We start from the raw sequence: 20,375 nt of genomic DNA, 5'->3' as shown, positions 1-20,375 counted from the left end.
ATTCTGTGTATATGTATTTATTTTTTATCAGATAAGTACATTTTACTTCTTATTTATATCTACTTTCTCTTCCATATTGAGAGTAATGTATGTTAACTGTAGGAAATTGGAAAATTAAATGAATGAAGAAAAAATAAAAGTATTTATAAATCCTACTATCAAGGGACAACCACTGTTAATATCTCTGTCTTTTTTCTCTTTTTCTGTTTGTATGTATGTATGTATATGTGAACATGCCTCTGTACTTTAAAGAAAATAGGAATCATTTCTGTATACTGTTTTATAACTTTCTTTTTTCACTAATACACTTCAAAATCATCATATGCCGTTAAATATTTTTTATTTAATGATGACTTTTGTGGCCAGGTGGAGCTCTACCATGTGAATTTACGAGGGGTGGCAAACTTTTATGTTGAAGGGCTAGATAGTAAATATGTTGGGTTTTGTGGGCTATATGGTCTGTGTCACAGTTACTCAGCTCTGCTGCTGTTATGAGAAAGAAGCCATAGACAATATATAAATGAATGACATGGCTCTGTTCCAATAAAACTTTTTTTATGGACATGGGAATTTGAATTTCATGTAATTTTCACACGTCATGAATTTTATGTCTTTTTCATTTTCTTTCAACCAATTCAAAATGTAAAACCCATTGTTAGCTCATAGGCCATTGAAATATAGATGGTAGAGCTAGATAGTTTGCTGGTCATAGGTTGCTGACCATTAATTTACCATAAATTAACTTCAGCCATTAATGGATTTTTAATTTTCATGTTTTTGACATTAAACTATAGCATTATAATGATCATCCTAATGAATAATATGATTATTTCCTTAAGATAAAGACAAGAGATTACTTAGTCAAAGGATATAAATACTCATTAAGACTTTTAAGAAATACTATCAGATTTCAAGGGTTATACAACATTTCCACTAGTAGTGTGTGCGTTTCCACTAGTAGAGTAAACGTTTTTCCACCTTTCACCAACACCGGGTATTAATTACAATTGGGTAGATAATGTGATCTGATTGTTCAGTTTTGCATTTATTTAATACAAATGAATTTGAACATTTTTTCCATGTTTTTTTTGTCCACTTGTGTTCCCTATTTATGTCCTTTGTCTTTTTTTCTGTTAGTGTGTTCATCTTTTTCATACTGATTTGTAACATCTCTTATGTATTAAGACTATTAACCCTTTGTCATGTGTTGTTTTCCTAGTTTATCATTTATTTTTTAATATGCTTATTATGTTTTGATGTGCTGGCATATTTTACATTTTTATGTAGTCATAGCTATTAATATTCCCTTTTAAAATATAATTCAGTGTTTTTTATTATATTCACAAAGTTGTACAACCATCTTGATCTAATTCCAGAATAATCTTTTAGTGAGTTTTGTCTTTTGTCTTTGTGTTTTACTTAATTGGTTTTTCTTTTTTAAAATTTCTTTGAAGGATTCTTAAATACTACAAACCTTATGACCTATTTTAGATTTCAGAGAATTAAATATGCATTGTCTTGCTAAAAGTAACATGAATGTTAGAGGATTCTTTTAGTATTGTGATTGAATTATTTAATTCTTTCTCATGTGACAACTAATAAAAGTAGGGGTGACTATTCTCTCATTAATAGGTAAAGTATAGGAAAATTTGGGGGGAAAATCTCGACCCATTAATGACATTTTTGATTTTTGGAATGAATATAAAGAAACCTCCATAGCAAAGTCTGTTGACTCATTTTATTTTGGTATCTTGAGAAAAAAACGAGCATTCCCCTACTTTGGGTTGTGCTTGGTGATCTAGTAGGTTGTAAAGCGTTTGTGATTGTTTTATTTTGAGTACTTCGTATTTCCACTTTTAATCTTTTAATGTCCTATTTGCAATTTAAGGTTTTGCCAGTGAGTTTGGTTGAAAGTCACATAGATAATTCATAATGTATCTAGGAAGGGAAGGCAGTGAAGCTATTGAAACCTTGATTCTTTGAACTATTACTATGAAAATTTTGATCATTTGGATATAGTCCAAACAACTGAAATTTGGGGCATTGTTAAAATTTTAAGCCATCTAGAAATTTCTTTTAAATAAAATTTCTTGTCATATTTACAAATATTTCTAAAATACTCTTTTAAGAAAAATGATTCAGTTTAATTTTAAATAGGTTTGATATTTTGGGCTCTTGTGGAATAATTTTTAAACATTAAGTAGGATAAAGATTTTTAAGAATTTTGTAATGCTTATCTAAGAATTGATTTTAAAATTTTAATATTTTTTTCTTCTATTAGATGTTATCTTTTATGTATGCTCACTTGGCCTTCTTTCATCAAGGATATGATCTATTTAGTGAACTTGGGCCCTACATGAAGGATCTTGGTGCACAGGTATACCTCTTGATTTTGTGTTATACACTGATACCTGTATTTAAAAAAATTGAGATATAATTGACATAAAACATTATATTTAAGATATACAATAAAATGATTTCTGTCTCTCTCTCTCTCTCTCTCACACACACACACACACACAAATGATCACCATAATAAGTCTAATTAACATCCATCACCCCATGTGGTTTTCATTTTTTTCCTTGTAATGAGGACTTTAAAGCTCTGTTCTCATATCAACTTTCAAATATACAATAGCTGTAGTCACCATGCTATACATTACATCTGCACGACTTATTTTATAACTGAAAGTTTTTACCTTTTGACCCCCTTCACCCATTTCAGTCATCCTCCTATCCCCTGCTTTTGTCAACCTCCAAACTGTTGTTTTTCTCTATGAGTTTGGGTATTTTTGTTTGTCTGTCTGTTTTTTAGATTCTACATATCAGCCAGATCCTATGGTATTTATCTTCCTCTGTTTGATTTATTTCACTTAGCATAATGCCCTCAAGGCCTATCCATGTCCTAAATGGCAGGGTTTTCTTTTTAGGAATAGTTTATTGATTTTTAGAGGGAGAAGAAGGGAGAGGGAGAGAGAGAGAGAGAAACATCAATGTGAGAGTGCAACATAGATCCACTGCCTCCTGTATGCCCCTTACCCAGAATCAAGCTACAACCTGGGCATGTGCCCTAGACTGGGAATGGAACTGGCAACCTACTGGTGCATGGGACGATGCGTAACCAACAGGCACACCAGCCAGGGTTGTTTTTTTTAATGGCTGAAAAATATTCATTGTGTATATATGCCACATTTTCTTTATCCATTCATCCATCGACTGACATATAAGTTGTTCCCATGTCTTGGCTATTGTAAATAATGCTGCAGGGGACATGGGGATGCAGATATCTTTTTGAGTTAGTGTCTTTGTTTCCTTTGGCTACATACCCAGAAATGGAATTGCTGGATCATGTGGTAGTTCTATTTTTATTTTTTGAGGAACCTTCATATTGTTTTCTATGGTGGCTACATCAATTTACATTCCCACCAACCATGCACAAGGATTCCTTTTTCTCGACATTCTGGCCAATCTTTGTTATCTCTTTATCTTTTTGATAATAGCCATTCTAACAGGTGTGAGGTGATAATCTCATTGCAGTTTTGATTTGCATTTCCCTGATGATTAGCGACATTACATACCTTTTCATGTACCTTTTGGTCATTTGCATGTCTTCTGTGGAAAAATTCTATTCAGATCATTTGCCTGTTTTAAATAGGATTATTTGGTGTTTCTTGTGTGTGTGTTTTTATTTTTGCTATTGAATTATATGCATTCTTTATATATTTTGGATTTTAACCCTATGTCAGATATAGGATTTGCAGATATTTCCTGCCTTTTGGTAGGTTGTGTTTTCATTTTATTGGGGGTTTCTTTTGCTGTGCAAAAGGTTTTTAGTTTGATGTGGTCCCACTTGTTTATTTTTGCTTTATGTTGTTGTTGTTGCCTTTGCTCCTGTATTTATATTTTAAAAGAAATTTAGCATATTGGGGAATTTAACATTCACTTGTTTAATAAAGAGGTTTGATGCTATAGTAGATTTATGTATGGGTTAAATGTGTAACCAAAAATGAGGTTCAAGTTTAAAATGTTATAGACAATATATGAGAGTACTAAAAAGGAGAATTTATAAACAAAGTGTTGCCCAGCCAGTGTGACTCAGTGGTTGAACTTGAGTGTCGACCCATGCACCAAAGAGTCGCTGGTTCGATTCCTGGTCAGGGCACATATCCGAGTTGTGGGCTTGATCCCCAGTTGGGGGCATGCAGGGGGCAGCCAATTGATGTTGATTCTCTCCCATCAATGTTTCTCTCTCTCCTTCTCCCTTCCTCTGTCTCTAAAATCAATAAAAACATATTTAAAAAATAAAAACAAAGTGTCTCTTTTACAGTATACATAATGATTTAGTTTTCTCTTCTTACATTTGGAAAATTGAGTTATTGTCTTAATTGGCTTTTCATTTGATTTATAGCTCTTTTTGTTTAAAAAAATGTTGTCTTTTGCTATTTTGAATAATAAAGTTTTAGAAGCTTAAGATTATAGAACTCTTATGAACTTTTTCATTTTATACAAACAAGTACACATTCATGAATTACACACATATAAGGATATTGTATAGAAATTTCATTATTTTCAAATTATTTTTGATACCTGATCAGAACTTTATATTAGATCTGTTCTGGAACATTCTTTTTTGTTGTTGATTTAGTGGGCTCTCTGGATTTAATAGTATCAATTTTTAGGTGATTTTCTTTTCCAAATGGTTCAGGTTACTTTTTTTGTTTTTTTTGTTGTTAATCGTTACCCAAGGATATTTTTTCCATTGATTTTTAGAGAGAGTGGAAGAGAGCAAAGGAGGGAGAGAGAGAAACATTGATATGAGAGGACACATCGATTGGTTGCCTCCTGCAAGCATCCCAACCTGGGCTGGGGATTGAAACTGCAACCCAGGTACATGCCTTTGCCAGGGAATCGAACCCATGACCCTTCAGTGCTAGGGCTGGCACTCTAACCACTGAGCTACACTAGTCAGGGCTCAGGTTACTTTTTGAGGAGAGGGAATTAAGGATGAAAGCTAGAGTTTAGGGAAATGGGAAAAAGGTAATAGTGGAATGAGAATTGCATTCACTAACCAAAAATAAATATGGTGCATGCTCATGTGTATTGGGATGGTGTTAGGAAGGGATGATATACAGGCACATGCCATGAATTATAGAGATACTGTGTTCTACCTCTATAGAACTTAACTTATTGGAAGAAACCAACTAGTTACTAGACTAATATTCACTGTGCTAAGTGCCCTGTCTGGGTATATAAATTGAGATTAGGTTTGTTTGCATGTGATAGAAAACTGAAAGGTAGTAGCTTCAATAAGATAGAATTTTATTTCTCATATGTAAAGTCAAAGAAAGGCCTGATATGATGGTCACTTGGTTTGCTGGGACCCAAACTTATTCTATCTTTTGATTTTCCCTCATGGTTCAAAGTAGCAGATCAAGCTTTAGCCATCATATCACAGTTCCTACTAACAGGAAGAAGGAAAGGGCAATGATGCATTCCCTTTCTTTAGGGATATTTCCTGGAAATTGTACCCTTCTATGGCACACTAGCAGCAAGGAAAGCTGGGAAAGATAGACTTAAGCTAAGCCAGGTAACTTACCTGCTAGAATTTGGGGGTTCTATTACTAAGACAGAAGGAGAGCAAATGGATATTGGTGGATAGCCATCTGTCTCTAGCACACAGTGGAGGATCAGAGTGTTAAAGGGTAGGGCAAAAGTAGGTTTACAGTTGTGAGTTGAGAAAGTTTATTTTTGTATTATTTATTACTGTATTATTTTCCATATGAACAACTGTAAACCTACTTTTGCCCCACCCTGAATATAGATAGGACATCTAACCCAGACTTAGGAGGAAGGCAAAACCTAGGTACTTCCCACATCTTAAACATTAGATTGTACCCTCATCTTACATTAAATATAATTTATAAAAAAAGTGAGTTGTATTATAGTTGACTATTAAAATAATTGTATATTTTAGACATATATTAATTTCAGTTTTGTCATCTTCTCCTTCTCAGGTCTCAAATAATTTTTCAGGGCCTTGATGTGTTTAGTGCCCTGGTATGGTTAGTGCCTAGTGGATAATACAGCCTGGTTGGAAGTGGCTAGTTAGGATCTTCCTTCAGTAATTCAGTTTTCAGATAATGGTATCTGGAACTAGGGTCATGGCAGTAGGGTTGGACCAGACATGAGGGTTATTTAAGATATAGCCAATTTGAGAGTGGTGGGACATGATGAATTCAGGTTTAAATGTATTGATTTTTGTGGATAGCATATCTTAGTGGAAATATCTGGAGCTTAAAAAGAAAGATATAGACTAAAGGAGTGAATAGCATAGAATTGCTAATTGCAACCTCAGGAGTGGGTGAATTGACCCAAGGAGAGTTCATATATATATCAGAATCATGGAGCTATTTTCTAAAAATGTAAGTGCCCAAACACCATACCTAAAGATTTTGATTTGATAAGTTAAGGTTAATGTCTTCTAGTATAGCATAAAAAGAGAATTTGGCTTGGGACAGGGCCATAAGAATGACCAGTTTTAAAGAGATTGCTAGGTAAGAGGAGTTCCATGAGAACAAAATGAGAGGATATGGAAAACTGGGAGACTGTGGTAGCACCGGCTAAGAAAAAATGTCTCAAAAAAGGAGGGGGTGGTTATAAGTACAAATATTGGAGAGAAGGTCAAGTAAACCTAGGACTGAGAACTACCTATTGGTTTTAGCAGCAAGAAGGTTATCTGTTACCTCTGTGAGAGTTCAGGGTCCTAGTAGCAGAAATTCTAAATTCCTAATTTATAATTAGAAAGCTAAATTATAGTGAGTAGATGAAAATGAAATGGGCAAACAGAGAACAGGAAAGAATTTTCAAGAAGTTATGTAGGAAAGAGAGAGAAGGTGATAGCTAGAGAGGAATATTGATTGGAGGAAGATTTTATTTAAGGTATTATGATTTGCAAATGTGAGGTCCATCTGGCTGCAACATCTGTCACCCCATTGATCACCAGGGTTGATTTGGGTTGCACTTGCTGGCTAGGCAGGTGTCCTCTTCCTCCCTTACCGATCCTTGTTTGTCCCTCTCGAAGCTGCGTGCTTGGTAAAAGAGGATGACCTTTCCTGCTAGAGGAGAGGACCGTTCTTTGGTCAAGGGTATAGGAGTAGCTGCGCTTCCCTGCTAGAACCTCTAAACAGGCTCTCAAGGTCGATTTGTAAGAGAATGTAGGGTGATCAAGCTTCCAAGACTCCAGACACATCCAAATGAGGTGCTGCATATGGCAGTCTACCCCTCTCTCTCTCTCTCTTTTTTTTTTTTAATAAAAAGGTAGTACGATTTGCAGAAATTAAAAAGCTTAAGGGAATGGCAAAAGTTGAAAAGCAGAAAGAGAAGTGATGACATCTGAGGTGGTAGGAGTGGTTGGGATCCAGAACACAGGTAGAGAGGATTGGAGTTCTTGTCTAGTTACAGGAGCTCGTTAAACTCATCATGTCCAACAGTAATAGAAACGTGGGATACTCCCTGCTGTGCTCCAAACTCTCTCTTCCTGATACAGTGCCCAGCATCTAGGAGACAAGACTGCTAGTCTCCACATCTCCCCAACTCATACCTTCTCCAATCCTCCTCTAAGCTGAAACATTTTTTCTTTATACTTCTTCTCCAACAGATTGGGAGGGGAATTTTCCCCCTTTCTGCTGCAGTAGCAGTGGGGTGGAATGCAGAAGAGGAATTTACCATCAGTTTGACAGGCAGAAAATCATGACTTGCGTTGGTTGCAGTGCTGTGTGGAAGGTACATGCCCTCAAGTTTATAAATATTAGATTGAATCTTGGGGGCTGCCTTGCACTGCACATCTGTCTGAATGAGTTAATAATATTTATATGCCATTCAATTAAAGGCTATAAAACCATGGGATAAAAATTATTCTACTTATTCAGTATAAGAAGCTATTGAAGACAAATATTTTTCTAGCGTAGCATGTACCAGCATTACCCATTAAATTAGTGTCACATGTCACTAAGGTATGTATGTATTAGATCCTAAAGTGAAGTAGTATAGTTACCATCTAAATAAAATGTTTTATATTAGTGATAGTTCTGTTTCAGTGTGTTTTCTTTTGGGTCTTTATTACTTTCAGTGATAATAAGAATCTGTGGCCAGCATATTCTGTAGAAAAAATAACAACACATCATTTGTAATAAAGAGCAAATAAAGGATCAGGTAGTTTTTTAAGAAGGCCTGTTTTCAATTTAGTTTTTAAAGCATATCAATTAAAACATTTGGACATTTAATATTATTTTCCTTCATATTCCTGTTGATATTTATATTTTTATTTATTCATTTATCAGTTAGAGGTGATGGGGGTTCAAAGATGAAGTGACATTCATCACAGTCTAGAAGAGCTGAACCACGTGAAGGAGTATTTTTAACCCAATTGTTATTTCAGCCAAGAGGAGTTCAAGAAGCCAGTGAATTTGTCTGAATACTGGATATCAGTATTTCTCTTGATGGACGATCATGTTTTCTGATGGAAAAGAACAAGGAAGGAATGGGATTTTATAAATTCATAAGTTTTTTGAGCTTAAAAAAAAATATCTTAAAAATTGGTTATTTTATACCCTCGTCTTATGAATGATTACTATTGTATTATTATTTTTAGCTTTCTCTTATATTCCATGAATTATTTTTCTACCTGTTAGATTTGATTATAACATTAGGAAGCTAACTTGAAAACAGGAAGTATCTTGAGTGGTTAGAAGTCTTACCCAGTGAACTTGTGAGAGCTGGCATATATTAGTTTAACTATTACTCTTTGCTGTTGCAGAAAACAAATCACCAGTGTATCTTTGTATCTTTGATTTTAACTATGAGAATTGCTGAATGGGTCAGCAGGCAGTTTTAGCTGGAGCCACTTTCCTTATTTAAGGAGTGAACTTATCACTGTTGTGTCGTTGATGAGGCCTTCTGTCACGTTTGTTTGAACCATGACTATTGTTAGAAACATTTTCCTTAGAGGAGTTACAGACCTTTTCAAAGAGGATTTGATACCAGAAAACAAAACAAAACAATAAAACTTCCAATTTAAAGTTATAGCCAAAATGCCTTTTTAAAGTTCATTTAAATTGACCGACTTACTGGGACGATGGGTAAAGATATAAGCATACTGTTTTTCTTCAAGTCTGTATAATACTCTCCTTTTCCTCTGTAGTTGGATCGACTGGCTGTGGACGCAGCAAAAGAGAAAAGAGAGATGGAGCAGAAACATTCCACCATTCAACAGAAGGTAACTGAGGGGAAAAGTTAAAGGAGATTAATTTCTGTTTTACACAGTTGTTTATTAGTTTCAGCAAGATACCATTGTGTTGGAATAAGTCCTTTGAGTTTGCTTTATAATTAAATTGTGTACGTGAATTCTCCTCTTTCTGGTAACAGTAAAGTATTTTTCAGATGTTCTGGCATTTGCTTTGTTTTTCTTTTACATCAAAATATCTGAAAGCCACGCTCTTGAACCAGTTTATAAAAACGTCAGTCTGTTTGGGCCTTAACTAATTTAAAAGTGGTTCTTAGTTAGAATTTAAAACACTATTTATAGTTTCAGTTAGGATATTATCAACCCCTGTAAAAGTGTGTGTGTGTGTGTGTGTGTGTGTGTGTGTGTGTGTGTGTGTAGGGGGTTGGGGGCTATAGGGGTGGTAGGGGTGGAGAACACCTTAGCGTCAATGTATGTGTTTGATATTATGGACTTTTTCATCTGCAATCACTCGAAGGCAGCACTCCCCATCCCTCATATGATGCTGAAATTTCACTTGTATTTCTTGTTAATTTGTCTAATCTTAGCTAAAATATTTGAAAAAACTACTTTTAAATGAAAATTTAAATGTGAAACCAGTTTTTAGTTCTATGTGCTAAAAGCTTTGAATATCACAAATCTGGAACTCAACCTAATGTTTATCTTAAATAATCAGTGATATTTTTGTGTGTAGTAATCTGAAAACAAAAGGAGAGAATTATAGGTTGAATGTAATAATACAAAAGTATGTGACAAGATGCCTTCTATCCTGTCACAGCAGATGTCCTCATTATGAAGGTGGTTTTCTCAGGGTGAGGCTTATCGATTACATTCCTGATGTACTGATCCCCGAGATTTTCCTAGATGTGAGAAACTCAACTGCATAATTGTGTTAGTGGGGGACTGCATTTGTTCTTTCCCTAAAAGGAAAAAAAGAAAAAAAAAGCCTCTAGCATTACTTTAAGGCAGGGCGCAGAACCTTTTTTCTGCCAAGGACTATTTGGATATTTATAACATCATTCTCGGGCCATGCAAAATTATTAACTTAAAAATTAGCTGTGAAAAAAGCTCCTAGATTTATTGAATTTTGGGTCCTGCCTGCGGTGGCCTTTGGCAGGGCCAGACTAAATGATTTTGCAGGCTGTATATACGGTGGGCCGGACGTTCCCCACCCCTGCTTTAAGGAATCTGCTCCCTTGTTGTTGAGCAATCAAATCAGTTTTTGATGTGGTTTATTTAGAATTTAAAATACCAGTAAACTAGATCTGACATAGAAATGTCAGTGGAAAAAAAGAAAGTGAAATCAGTAATAAAAGTAAGGAAAATTTTATTGGTGATGGGTTAATAATACTCAAAGAGAAACAAAGTTTAAAAAGGGAAGATTGTCCACTACACCATCTTTAAATTAGTTATTTCTAGCTATAGTCATGTAAGACTGATTCCATGTTTTGTTTTTGTTTAAGGTTAAATTACTTTTGACTAGGTAACTTGTTTTAATGACATTACCATGGAAAGATTTTAAAGATACAGGACCAGTCATTTCTAATTAAAACGAGAGATCATGTTATTTGTAGAAATGTGACTATTTGCTTAAACTGAATTATTTGATTAATATTGTGCATCTTTTAATGTCTATTTCCCTATTATATACACAATTCAAAGGTAGTAGATTATTAAATCTAAAGTTAATTTATTTGATTTTAAGTAATAGTTGATTACTGTTTTCCTTTCAAGAAAGTAATGTTATTTTTGCTCATTATGTATACTTACCTTTTTTCTGCCTCTAAATGCTGACACAAGGCTGCATTACAGGTAAAAAAAAAAAAAATAGGGGAAAGGAAAAAAAGATTCAACTGAAAATTAAGGGACAGTATGTCTAATGTAATTATTTAGATTTTTCAAGAATTGAAGTTGATCAGTTAAAGAAATAATGATGTTATGCATAATCAATTCATGTAAACTAGTTTTCAAAATGTTATACCATTTCTGGCAGGCAGCACTTTATGAAAATTCCCATTAGTCCTTACGACCTCATTGTATTGTGAGAGTTTTTAATTTTTTGCCTATTTTGGTGGATAGATAACTGACATCTCATTGTGGGTTTTTTTTATGCTTTAGTTTCAAATGAGCTTGAGTACCTTCCCCTCTGTCTCTTGGCATTTGCATATCCTGTTTGTGAAATGTCTGTTAGTCTTTTTCCCCATTTTCCATTAGATTGCCTGTTGATCATATTCTTCATATATTCTAAATATAAACTCCCTTTTGGGGTATATGTGTTTTTGATCTTCACATAGTTTTTTTTTAAGTCTTTTATGGTTTTATGTGTGTATGTGTGTGTTTGTGTATGTATCTTTTCATGTCTTGTTTAATAAATCCTTCCCAGCCCAAGATCATGAAGATATGTCTTCTGTATAATCTTCTAAGTGTTTATAGGTTTGCCTTTTATGTTTTGATCTTTAATCCATCTGTAATTGGGTTTTTGTATGTGGTGTGAGGTAGAGATCCAATTTCCTTTTATTCTCAACGTTGGTAGCTAATCAGTTATTAATTAAGTTTGTTCTTTCCCTTCTTCTCTGTGTTTTATTCTCTGTTATACATCACATTTTCATACATGTGAGGTCGGCTTCAGGCTCTCTATTCTGCTTCATTGTTTTTTTTCGTCTTAATTGTGCCAGTACTGTGCTGTCTTAATTACTTTAGTTTTATAGTATATCTTACATCTGACAAAGCAAAGCATCCTACCCTCTTTTCTTCAAAAGTGAATTACCTAAATTTTGCATTTCCATATAAATTTCAGGAGCATCTTTTTCGGGTTGCATAAAAATCGAATTTGGGATTTTGATTGAGATTGCATTAGATATGTGATCAATTTGGGGAAGAATTGATATCTTTATTTTATAATGTCTTCTAATCCATAAGCTTGAACTATTTAAGTTTTCTTTAATGTCCTTCATAAAATTTGATAATTTTCTTATACGTCTTTTGTTAGATTTACTTCTAGACACTTGTATTATAAATGTTATTGTAAATGTTGTCTTTAAAATTTTTCATTGTTTACTTTTGTTATATAGTAGAATAAAATTGACTTCTCTGTATTGATTTTAGAACCAGTAATCATGTAGTACTCTTTTTAACACTAATTTGTCTCTGGATTCTGTGTATACATCTTTGGATATTCTGTCTACAAAGTCATATCATCTGCAAATAATGATAGTTCATTTCTTCCTTTCCAATCCTTTGCTTTTTGTTCGTTATCTTTCTGGCTAGGACTTCCAGCATAATCTTGACTCGGAGTGGTAATAATTACCCTTCTTGTCTTGCTTGCAATTTCAAAAGGGAAATCTTCTATTAGCTTCCCCTTGTTGGCCAACCTTACTCTTGCCTTTTCTTTCCTGGGCCCCACACCAAAGCTTCAAGTTCTCCTGATGAGGCAAATGCCTTTAAGGTGAAAGCTAGCTTCCTTGCTCTGCTTACCTCCTTGGCTTCTAATTTTCACTCAGCCTTTTGCCTTTGAGTATTCCTTTCTAATTTAACACTCATCAATATACTTAAATTCTAATAATACATATTTTATCCAACATTATTAGTTGCTTTCATTATAAAATCATATAATCTGTCACATTTTAAGTACTATAAAATATTAATTTGACATTAATAGTAATTAAATTGAAGGCTTAATTTATCTCAAGAAATATACAGTGGTACCTGGGTTTTCAAACGTCTCCGTTGACGAACATTTTGGGTTACCCACGCCGTAACCCAGAGGTAAATGCTTTGGTTTCCGAACACACCTCTGAAGTCGAAAACGCCACATGGCTTCTGCTAAGGACAAGGTCCTGAGACCTCGCTGTCAGCTGTTGATTCCTCAGTTTTCCAATGTTTCGGAACTCGAACGGTCTTCCGGAACAGATTACATTTGAAAACCAAGGTACCACTGTTGAAAATTAGGAGAATACTACAAATGTACTACATTTTCAATGAAGTCTCATTTGATGTTTTAAGTAGTATCAGGGTTATTAAAAAACTGCTGATGTTACAAATGAAACTCAGTTATATCTATTGCTGACTTAATCCTGTCTACATGTTCTATAAATTATAGCCTCAAATAAATTTTAAGTGGGGGAATTAAAGTTTCCCTGATTTTTTTCCCCAAAGAAAAAGTAGGAAGAAATGTAACAATTCATTTACAGACTCTGTTTCATTTGATTATTTTGGATTATCATGTCCTTTTATGGTTTAATTTTGAGACCTGTCAGGAGAGTTTTTGTTTTTAATTCTGACTTTAGTTTATTTCCTTTTTCCATCTTCATAGACTCAGGTTTGGAAATCCCTTAGGTGATTTTGTCTCTGCCTCCCCTTCAGTACAGGACCTCCATGTCTAGCATGCTTGGCAGGTGGTCATTCAGCCTTTGTCAAAATTTTTCTCAAGACCATTTACTACTCCCTAATAGGATAGCATTCTAATTTTGATCATTGGTCCAGAGAATTTTGTAATTACTGAGACTAATTTTTAAAGTTTTAAATTTGTGGATAGCAGCAGTCTTGCAGTTTTATTAGATTACTTTGGAAGTTCATCAGGAAGAAATTTAAATATAGGATTTCTGATTTTAAAATTTCATGAATCCTTGGAATAAATTGAAAGTTTGAATTGCATTCAAATGAAGATTAGAATGATTAGAATGATAGAATGATAGAAAAAGGTTATGGATGATTCTATAGTCCTCATAAAAAAGTGAACTCGTCGTGCCCACTTCAAACTGCTTCTCCTTTGCAGCACTAAATTTCATTTTAGGAAAAAATGTTTTTATCTGTTTCAGTACTCCCACATAGTGGAGTTATTACTCCTATCAGATTAAAAAACTTCCATGACAGTACTATATTTAGAAAATAGTGGTAGTCCCGTTTTAAAATATCCATACTCCTTTTTTAATAGTTAGCATACAAATCACCATTAAACATTGGAAAAAAGGGAAACATTTTAAATATAACGCCCTGTATAATATTTAGTTGTTCTCTTTGTCTGTTTGTATAAATATTATTTTGTGCTTTTAATCACAGTGCAAAAACAATTTATATTTTCTTTTCTCTTTTAGAGTATATTCCATATAATCATCTGTGTTTTTATATCATCATCATAATTATTGCATAATAGTCCATTGAATTGAATACTTTAATATGTCGATGCATTCTTCTATTATTGAACATTTAGGCCTCCCCCTTTCTTATGAATATTGTTGATGTAACTATCTTAATGCAAAGTATTTCTACCATTGGAGCTGTTCCTCTAGGATAGATTTGTTATCTAGGCAACTTAGTCAAATCATGAAATTTTTTGTTATTTTGTCTAGGATTTCTCCAGTGATGATTCTAAGTTAGAATATAATGTAGATGCTGCAAATGGCATTGTTATGGAAGGATATCTGTTCAAACGAGCCAGCAATGCGTTCAAAACTTGGAACAGGTAATATATTTCAAATACTAGTCTCAATCTTTCCATATTCTCAGTCTTCTGACTTTTCCTGTGATTTGGCAACTCTTTCCTCCATAGTTCTCTAAATTCACAGTCCATAGTAATTTTCTGGAACCTAGTTTACTGAAGATAAGATGCCCTTCTAGGAAGGGGAACCCTAAGAAGCAAGTGAAAAATGACAACACTAACTCTAAATTCTAAAATTTAAGCAAAGTTTAAACCAGGAAGCAAGGAGAGTTTTTATAGTGATTGGTTTATACTGACTAGACCATTATAATAAGGAAATTTCGAATTTGAGCTGCCTTTCCTATTTGTTAGGAAATAGATCTGATTACAAATTATGTATTGAATATAATGGTTAAATAGGCCAAGTGAACCCCCCCCCTTTGATTTCCTGTCCCATGTGATACTTATGTACATTTTTACTTAGTGTTTATTTATGAACTTTAAGCCAGGTGATTCTGATCTTTGCAATAATTTTAATTAACCAGGAGTTTTAGGAAATGGGATTGTTCTTATGTGAAGTGTGTGTGGCAGCTGGTGCTCCTTTATTCTAAACTTGATAGTTACCAAAAACTCTGATTTTTTTTCTCTAAATTGATTTCTCTAAAATAGTAATTCAGTAAATTCTGTCACATGAATGAATGTATAAAATACTTTATTGTATTTTCCCATGTATTAATATAGTAAAGTGACATCACTTCAGACATTAAGGCATAAAAAAAAGATTGGGTTGTCTCAGAATCATCCTTCTGAGAAGCAGTGGTTGGTCTTTTAGTCAATGTTGCCTATCTTTTTGCAAAAGAAAAAAGTAGTAGCCAAAACAATTTTGCAATAATTCAAAATAGTATTGAGTTCTGGTTAATTGATTTCATATTATATTATTGGTTGAATGTATAAATTTTATTTGTAACTTGAACAGGATATAAATTCACTTAATTATAGAGAAGATTTTATTTTTTTAAAATGTATATTAGCAAAATAAGTAGAATTTTGTTGGCAACTTTAGTATACATTTTTGTTTAAATGGACATGGTCATGTTTGAATATTCAATATATTGAAATGGGTTCCTACTCTACTTATTTTGATTTCTTGGTGATGAGGTTCACTGATATTTTCAAATTTGAGCATTTCCCTAGAACTTGGTATTACCAAATTTTAAATGGTACATGGTGTGTTTTATTTGAAATGATTTTTCTTTACCTGAGAATGAATATAAATTGGAAAGAATAATGATTATACATGATGTTAAGCCTCTTTGAGTTATATAGAACTTTAAAAATAATATATGAATATAGAAGGACCAACTAAGATGGTCTGGTGAAAAATAATGTTATGAGCTATTGTAAAAAGAAAAAGAAAATTTAAAACTCAGTTTTCTAAGCTGTAAAAACTCAGTCAATAATCTTTTAAGCCTTTCCTGGCAAATTCCCATAGCCAGAGTAGGAAATTAAAATAAATTAAAATAAATATCTAATTTTTATAATAAAGATATCTCAACCAATACAGTTTCATGAGGTAATGTTAGAACTGAATTTTAACCTTCAGATTTCAAAACAGCCTACTTAAAGTTTAACATTGTGAAAATACAATAAATCCGTAAAACTATACCATTATGTTAAGAAGAATGAAATGAACTTCCATGGGACACTCCCGTGAAAGTGATCTCAGACTTCAGAATGAAGCAGTGTTAGTGGAAAATTGCATTGCTATTTACAGCAATAGAAAAAATGAATTCTGATTTAAGCATGGACCTTTTTGTTTTTATTATTTGTTTCATGAATTCTATTAATTAGCAGATATTAAAATATAAAGTCTCATAGGAGATAACTATTAAATTCTCAATTGTAGACACGTTATCTACCATTTGCAAAATGAAAAAGACAGTAACTTTAGAAATGAGACTGTTTTATAAAGGAGATACCATCTATATGTAGTGGGATGACACTTATTGATTCAAATCATAGATTCATAGATTGTATAGTTCAACACCCTAATTGTTGGTAAAGAAATGGAGGTGCTGAGAGATGGTTGCTCGTTTAAGGTCACACAGGTGGTTTGCAACAAAATTGAGACCCCAAAATTGTCATTTTTTAAAACTTGATATGGAAATTCCAAGCAGTCTATATTTTGATAAAGCAAAATACAACTTCAGCTATTAAAAAATAGCTTAGGGGGAATTATGTCAACAATAAAAAGAAAATTTGGAGGATTAACAAGAAAAAAAGCAGCTTAGAAACCATTTTTAAAAACCTTCTTAGTCCATTAGGAAAAATTATAGATAGCAAATTAATTTCATTTTCATGAACTTTTAAAGAACATTTTGATGAAAACATTGGTAAAACGGACTTGTAGGAATAGAGCATATAAGCTTATATAAAACCCTTTCACAAATAAAAAGCAAAAGTGAAAACCTTGTAATAGAAGTCTTAAATCTTTTCTAGGTTATAAGCCTATAACTATAAAAGGGAAAAGAAAGAAAGAGTTATTTATTAAATATTATTTAGAATTTTCTTCTGCTTTTTAATTATAAAAATTTAGAAGGTATCTAAATTTCTTAAGTTTTTAAAAAATTGAATTTCAGGAAATACTTGCAAATAATTTTTTTTGCCTATATATGATTTTAGTGTCTAACCCACTCCTCAAATTAGTTCTGTCTAGCTTGATTTAATACAGTCTACTAGCCTCTGAAAAAAAAACTGTGTATTTGTGATATTTGTGCATTAACTTTAAAAATCCAGGAACCCAGCTCTTCAATATTTTTCTGCCTACTGTTTAAGATTTGTTTATTTATTTATTTATTTATTTAGATTGTGCGTGGGTTAGTTTTAGGGGAACTTTTTTTTGGGTCATAATCACCATAGGTACCAATCATATGATCACAAGTTAGCCACTATTTATATTTTTATAGAATGGTTGGCATATAATATTTTCAAAATCAACTTTTTAAATAGACCTCCTTCCTGAGAAAAATGTGAATTTGACTACGAATTTCTGATAGTTTTAAAACCTGACCTTGTGCTTCATAAAATCTAAGTATATCTTGAAAAAGTATTCTATAACCTGAAATTTAACTGAAGAGACCATATTTTGTGTGATGTGGTTGAAGTAGCATAAGGAATTAAAACGCTTTGTGTCTCGTGAATAGTTGAGCTTGTTTCTGGTTGGTTTCAGATTTCTGGCTTTTGGTGTCTTAAGATTTTTATACGTCTATAATATATATATTTTCTGAAGACATATGAGATCTGCCAAAATAATATTTCAATATCAGGCCATTTTCTCTGTGGCAACTCTACTTCAGGCTCAAATCAGAGATAGATGGATTACTAGTGTCTATATTTCTCTCTTACTTTTCATGGTAAATTCAGAAAGGATAGATAAACAAGGAAAATAATTAAATATTAACATTATTTAGTTGTAAACTAGTAAAACTAATAAAGTTGAATAATTATGTGCTATGCTCAGTCTTTGTTAAACTAGAAAATATAGTTAAAATCATAAAATGTATTATACAGTTTCTTAAAGCAAAGTATCTAATATGCTGCTAGTACAGGTATGCATTTTTATTTTGTTTGACTTTGTTTTAAAACAAAAAGTATATACATAGGTTAAAGATGTACTCTACTTATGTGTGGCCTTAGAGTTTCTGCTATCATTTAATGAAAAGGGGGTGAGCAAGTGGGTGAGTTTATTTGGCTGATAATATTTTATAATCACTGACATTCTTAATTAGTCATCCCACTTTTCTTATGAAAAGTTTTTATTTGTCTCAGGTTTATATAGATATATCTATAGTGATGTATAAGGAACACATTGTTAAGATGAAGAAAGGTACTATCTATATTTAATAGCTATGAGAATAGAGGCAGAAAATAATAATAGAGGTATGCACAAGTGTGCTAAGTCCTACCAGAACTTTCTTTGCCATAATACTTGAAGAAGAGTTTTGAATATTTCTGAAATATTAGTGTTTCAGATTCCTAAGAGTTGGAATTAATTGTACACGTGGATTTATGTATAATATGTGAAAAAATGCAACAGATATTTTCGATTATTTTGTTAGGTTATAAGCTTAAGCTTGTTCCTTTAATTCTTGCTTTATTTTCATATCATGCTAGTCCTTTGCTTATTTTGCACATTTGCGTTTTCATTCTTTTACCACCTTTCCCTTATGTTTTAATCTGCCCCATTTTTTCACATGACAGGAAAAAGCCCGATCATACCAGGTACCAAATGGCTTTCTTCCCCTCACCCCCTACCTTACTCCAGTTTCCTCTTTGGCACGAGAAAGCTCATAATTAACCTACGTTTCGTTTGGATTACTTGCAATGGATATAAAGTCTCATATTTTAAATTGGGAAGAAAATGTAAACATCTTAATTTGAGGAACGAAATTATACCTTTTCATTGCCCATCTCCTCAATTGCTTTTAATCTGGAAAGAACATTTGATCTGTTTATAGCTACTCAAAGAAGATTATACATTGAGTAATAATGATATCTTTTTTTTTTTTTTTTTAAGGGAAATAAGTTAGTAAATGCTTTTCAAAAATTTAAACAGTAACTAGGAATTAGTCCCTTTGGTAATAACCATGTTGGTTATGTTGAAAGGAAACGTCTTTAGTTCCTAGACTTTGTGTTTTGTTTTTACCATTTTGGTCTTTTTCCGTGTGAAAAATAAAATTGAATTTGAAATAAAGGAGGATAAATGTTCAGACTTTTAATTTTGTTAAATGTTCACCTGTTTGGCACCTACATGAATGTGTGCAAGAATCCATTTTCTGTATGGTTTTAGTGAAAGAGCTTCTACCAGTTTAGAAGCTTGACCTTTACCCCTGTTCTTAATTTCAAGTATAGTTCTGGGACTAGTGATCAAACAGGGTAAAAGATACTTGATTTATTTTTTTAACATATATTTTCTTCTCCCTCAATTTTGTCATCTGGAAAACTCATTGGTATTTACAATTTAATAATATTTAATTACTTATGAAATAATATTTTGGTTCAAATCTTTATTATATTGAGTTACTTCATTTTGAGAGAGACATAAAATGGTGTCTTATTTCTCTTAATGAACCAAGAAATTTTTCTTTTTATTTACTTATTTTTGTTAATCCTCACCCTAGGACATTTCTCCCATTGATTTTTAGAGAGAGTAGAAGGGAGGGGGAGAGAGAGATACAGATACAGGTACACATTGTTTGATTGTCTCTCGCATGCGCCCCGACCGGGCTGGGAATCTAACCTGCAACCCAGGTATGTGCCCTTGACTGGAATTGAACCCAGGACCCTTCAGTGCTCGGGCCAGCACCCTAATCACTGAGTCACATCGGCCAGGGCAAATTTTCCTTTTTAAAACACTGCCTTATATTTTGGCTTGTGACAGCTTCTGAATCTTGTAGAATATAGTATAGTTGTCAATACAATGCTTTCCAAAATTTGTCTTTTTTATTATTTAATTGCCCTTTTTAAGCTCATGCTACCCAAAATCAAATTTTGGATAGCATGAGCTTAAAAATGTTAAGTATTTTTCTATATTCCATAGGAATATGAACTGTCTCATTTTTCCTTTTAATAAAAATATTAATAGTAACTAGGATTATTCTATAGGAGCAATTAAAAATT

The 20,375-nt window shown here is 32.8% G+C and overlaps 1 protein-coding gene across 5 annotated transcripts in view; it reads left to right on the top strand.

Moving 5' to 3' along the window:
• The window catches only part of ACAP2 (ArfGAP with coiled-coil, ankyrin repeat and PH domains 2), a 116,090-nt gene that overhangs the window by 69,038 nt on the left and 26,677 nt on the right, over positions 1 to 20,375 (top strand). For 3 of the 5 annotated variants that reach the window (XM_081138556.1, XM_081138559.1, XM_081138558.1), the window contains 3 exons: positions 2,282 to 2,377; positions 9,200 to 9,274; positions 14,629 to 14,741. In XM_081138556.1, coding sequence (XP_080994682.1) covers positions 2,282 to 2,377; positions 9,200 to 9,274; positions 14,629 to 14,741 — 284 coding nt within the window. Of the gene's footprint in view, positions 1 to 2,281; positions 2,378 to 9,199; positions 9,275 to 14,628; positions 14,742 to 18,956; positions 18,978 to 20,375 lie in introns of all 5 variants that reach the window. The other 2 variants (XM_081138555.1, XM_081138557.1) reach the window with 1 other exon arrangement.

The sequence above is a fragment of the Miniopterus schreibersii genome (assembly GCF_964146895.1).
Source record: "Miniopterus schreibersii genome assembly, chromosome: 5".
Taxonomy (NCBI): Eukaryota; Metazoa; Chordata; class Mammalia; order Chiroptera; family Miniopteridae; genus Miniopterus; species Miniopterus schreibersii.
Note: the sequence above shows the minus strand (reverse complement) of the source record. Positions and strands in the feature narration are given on the sequence as shown.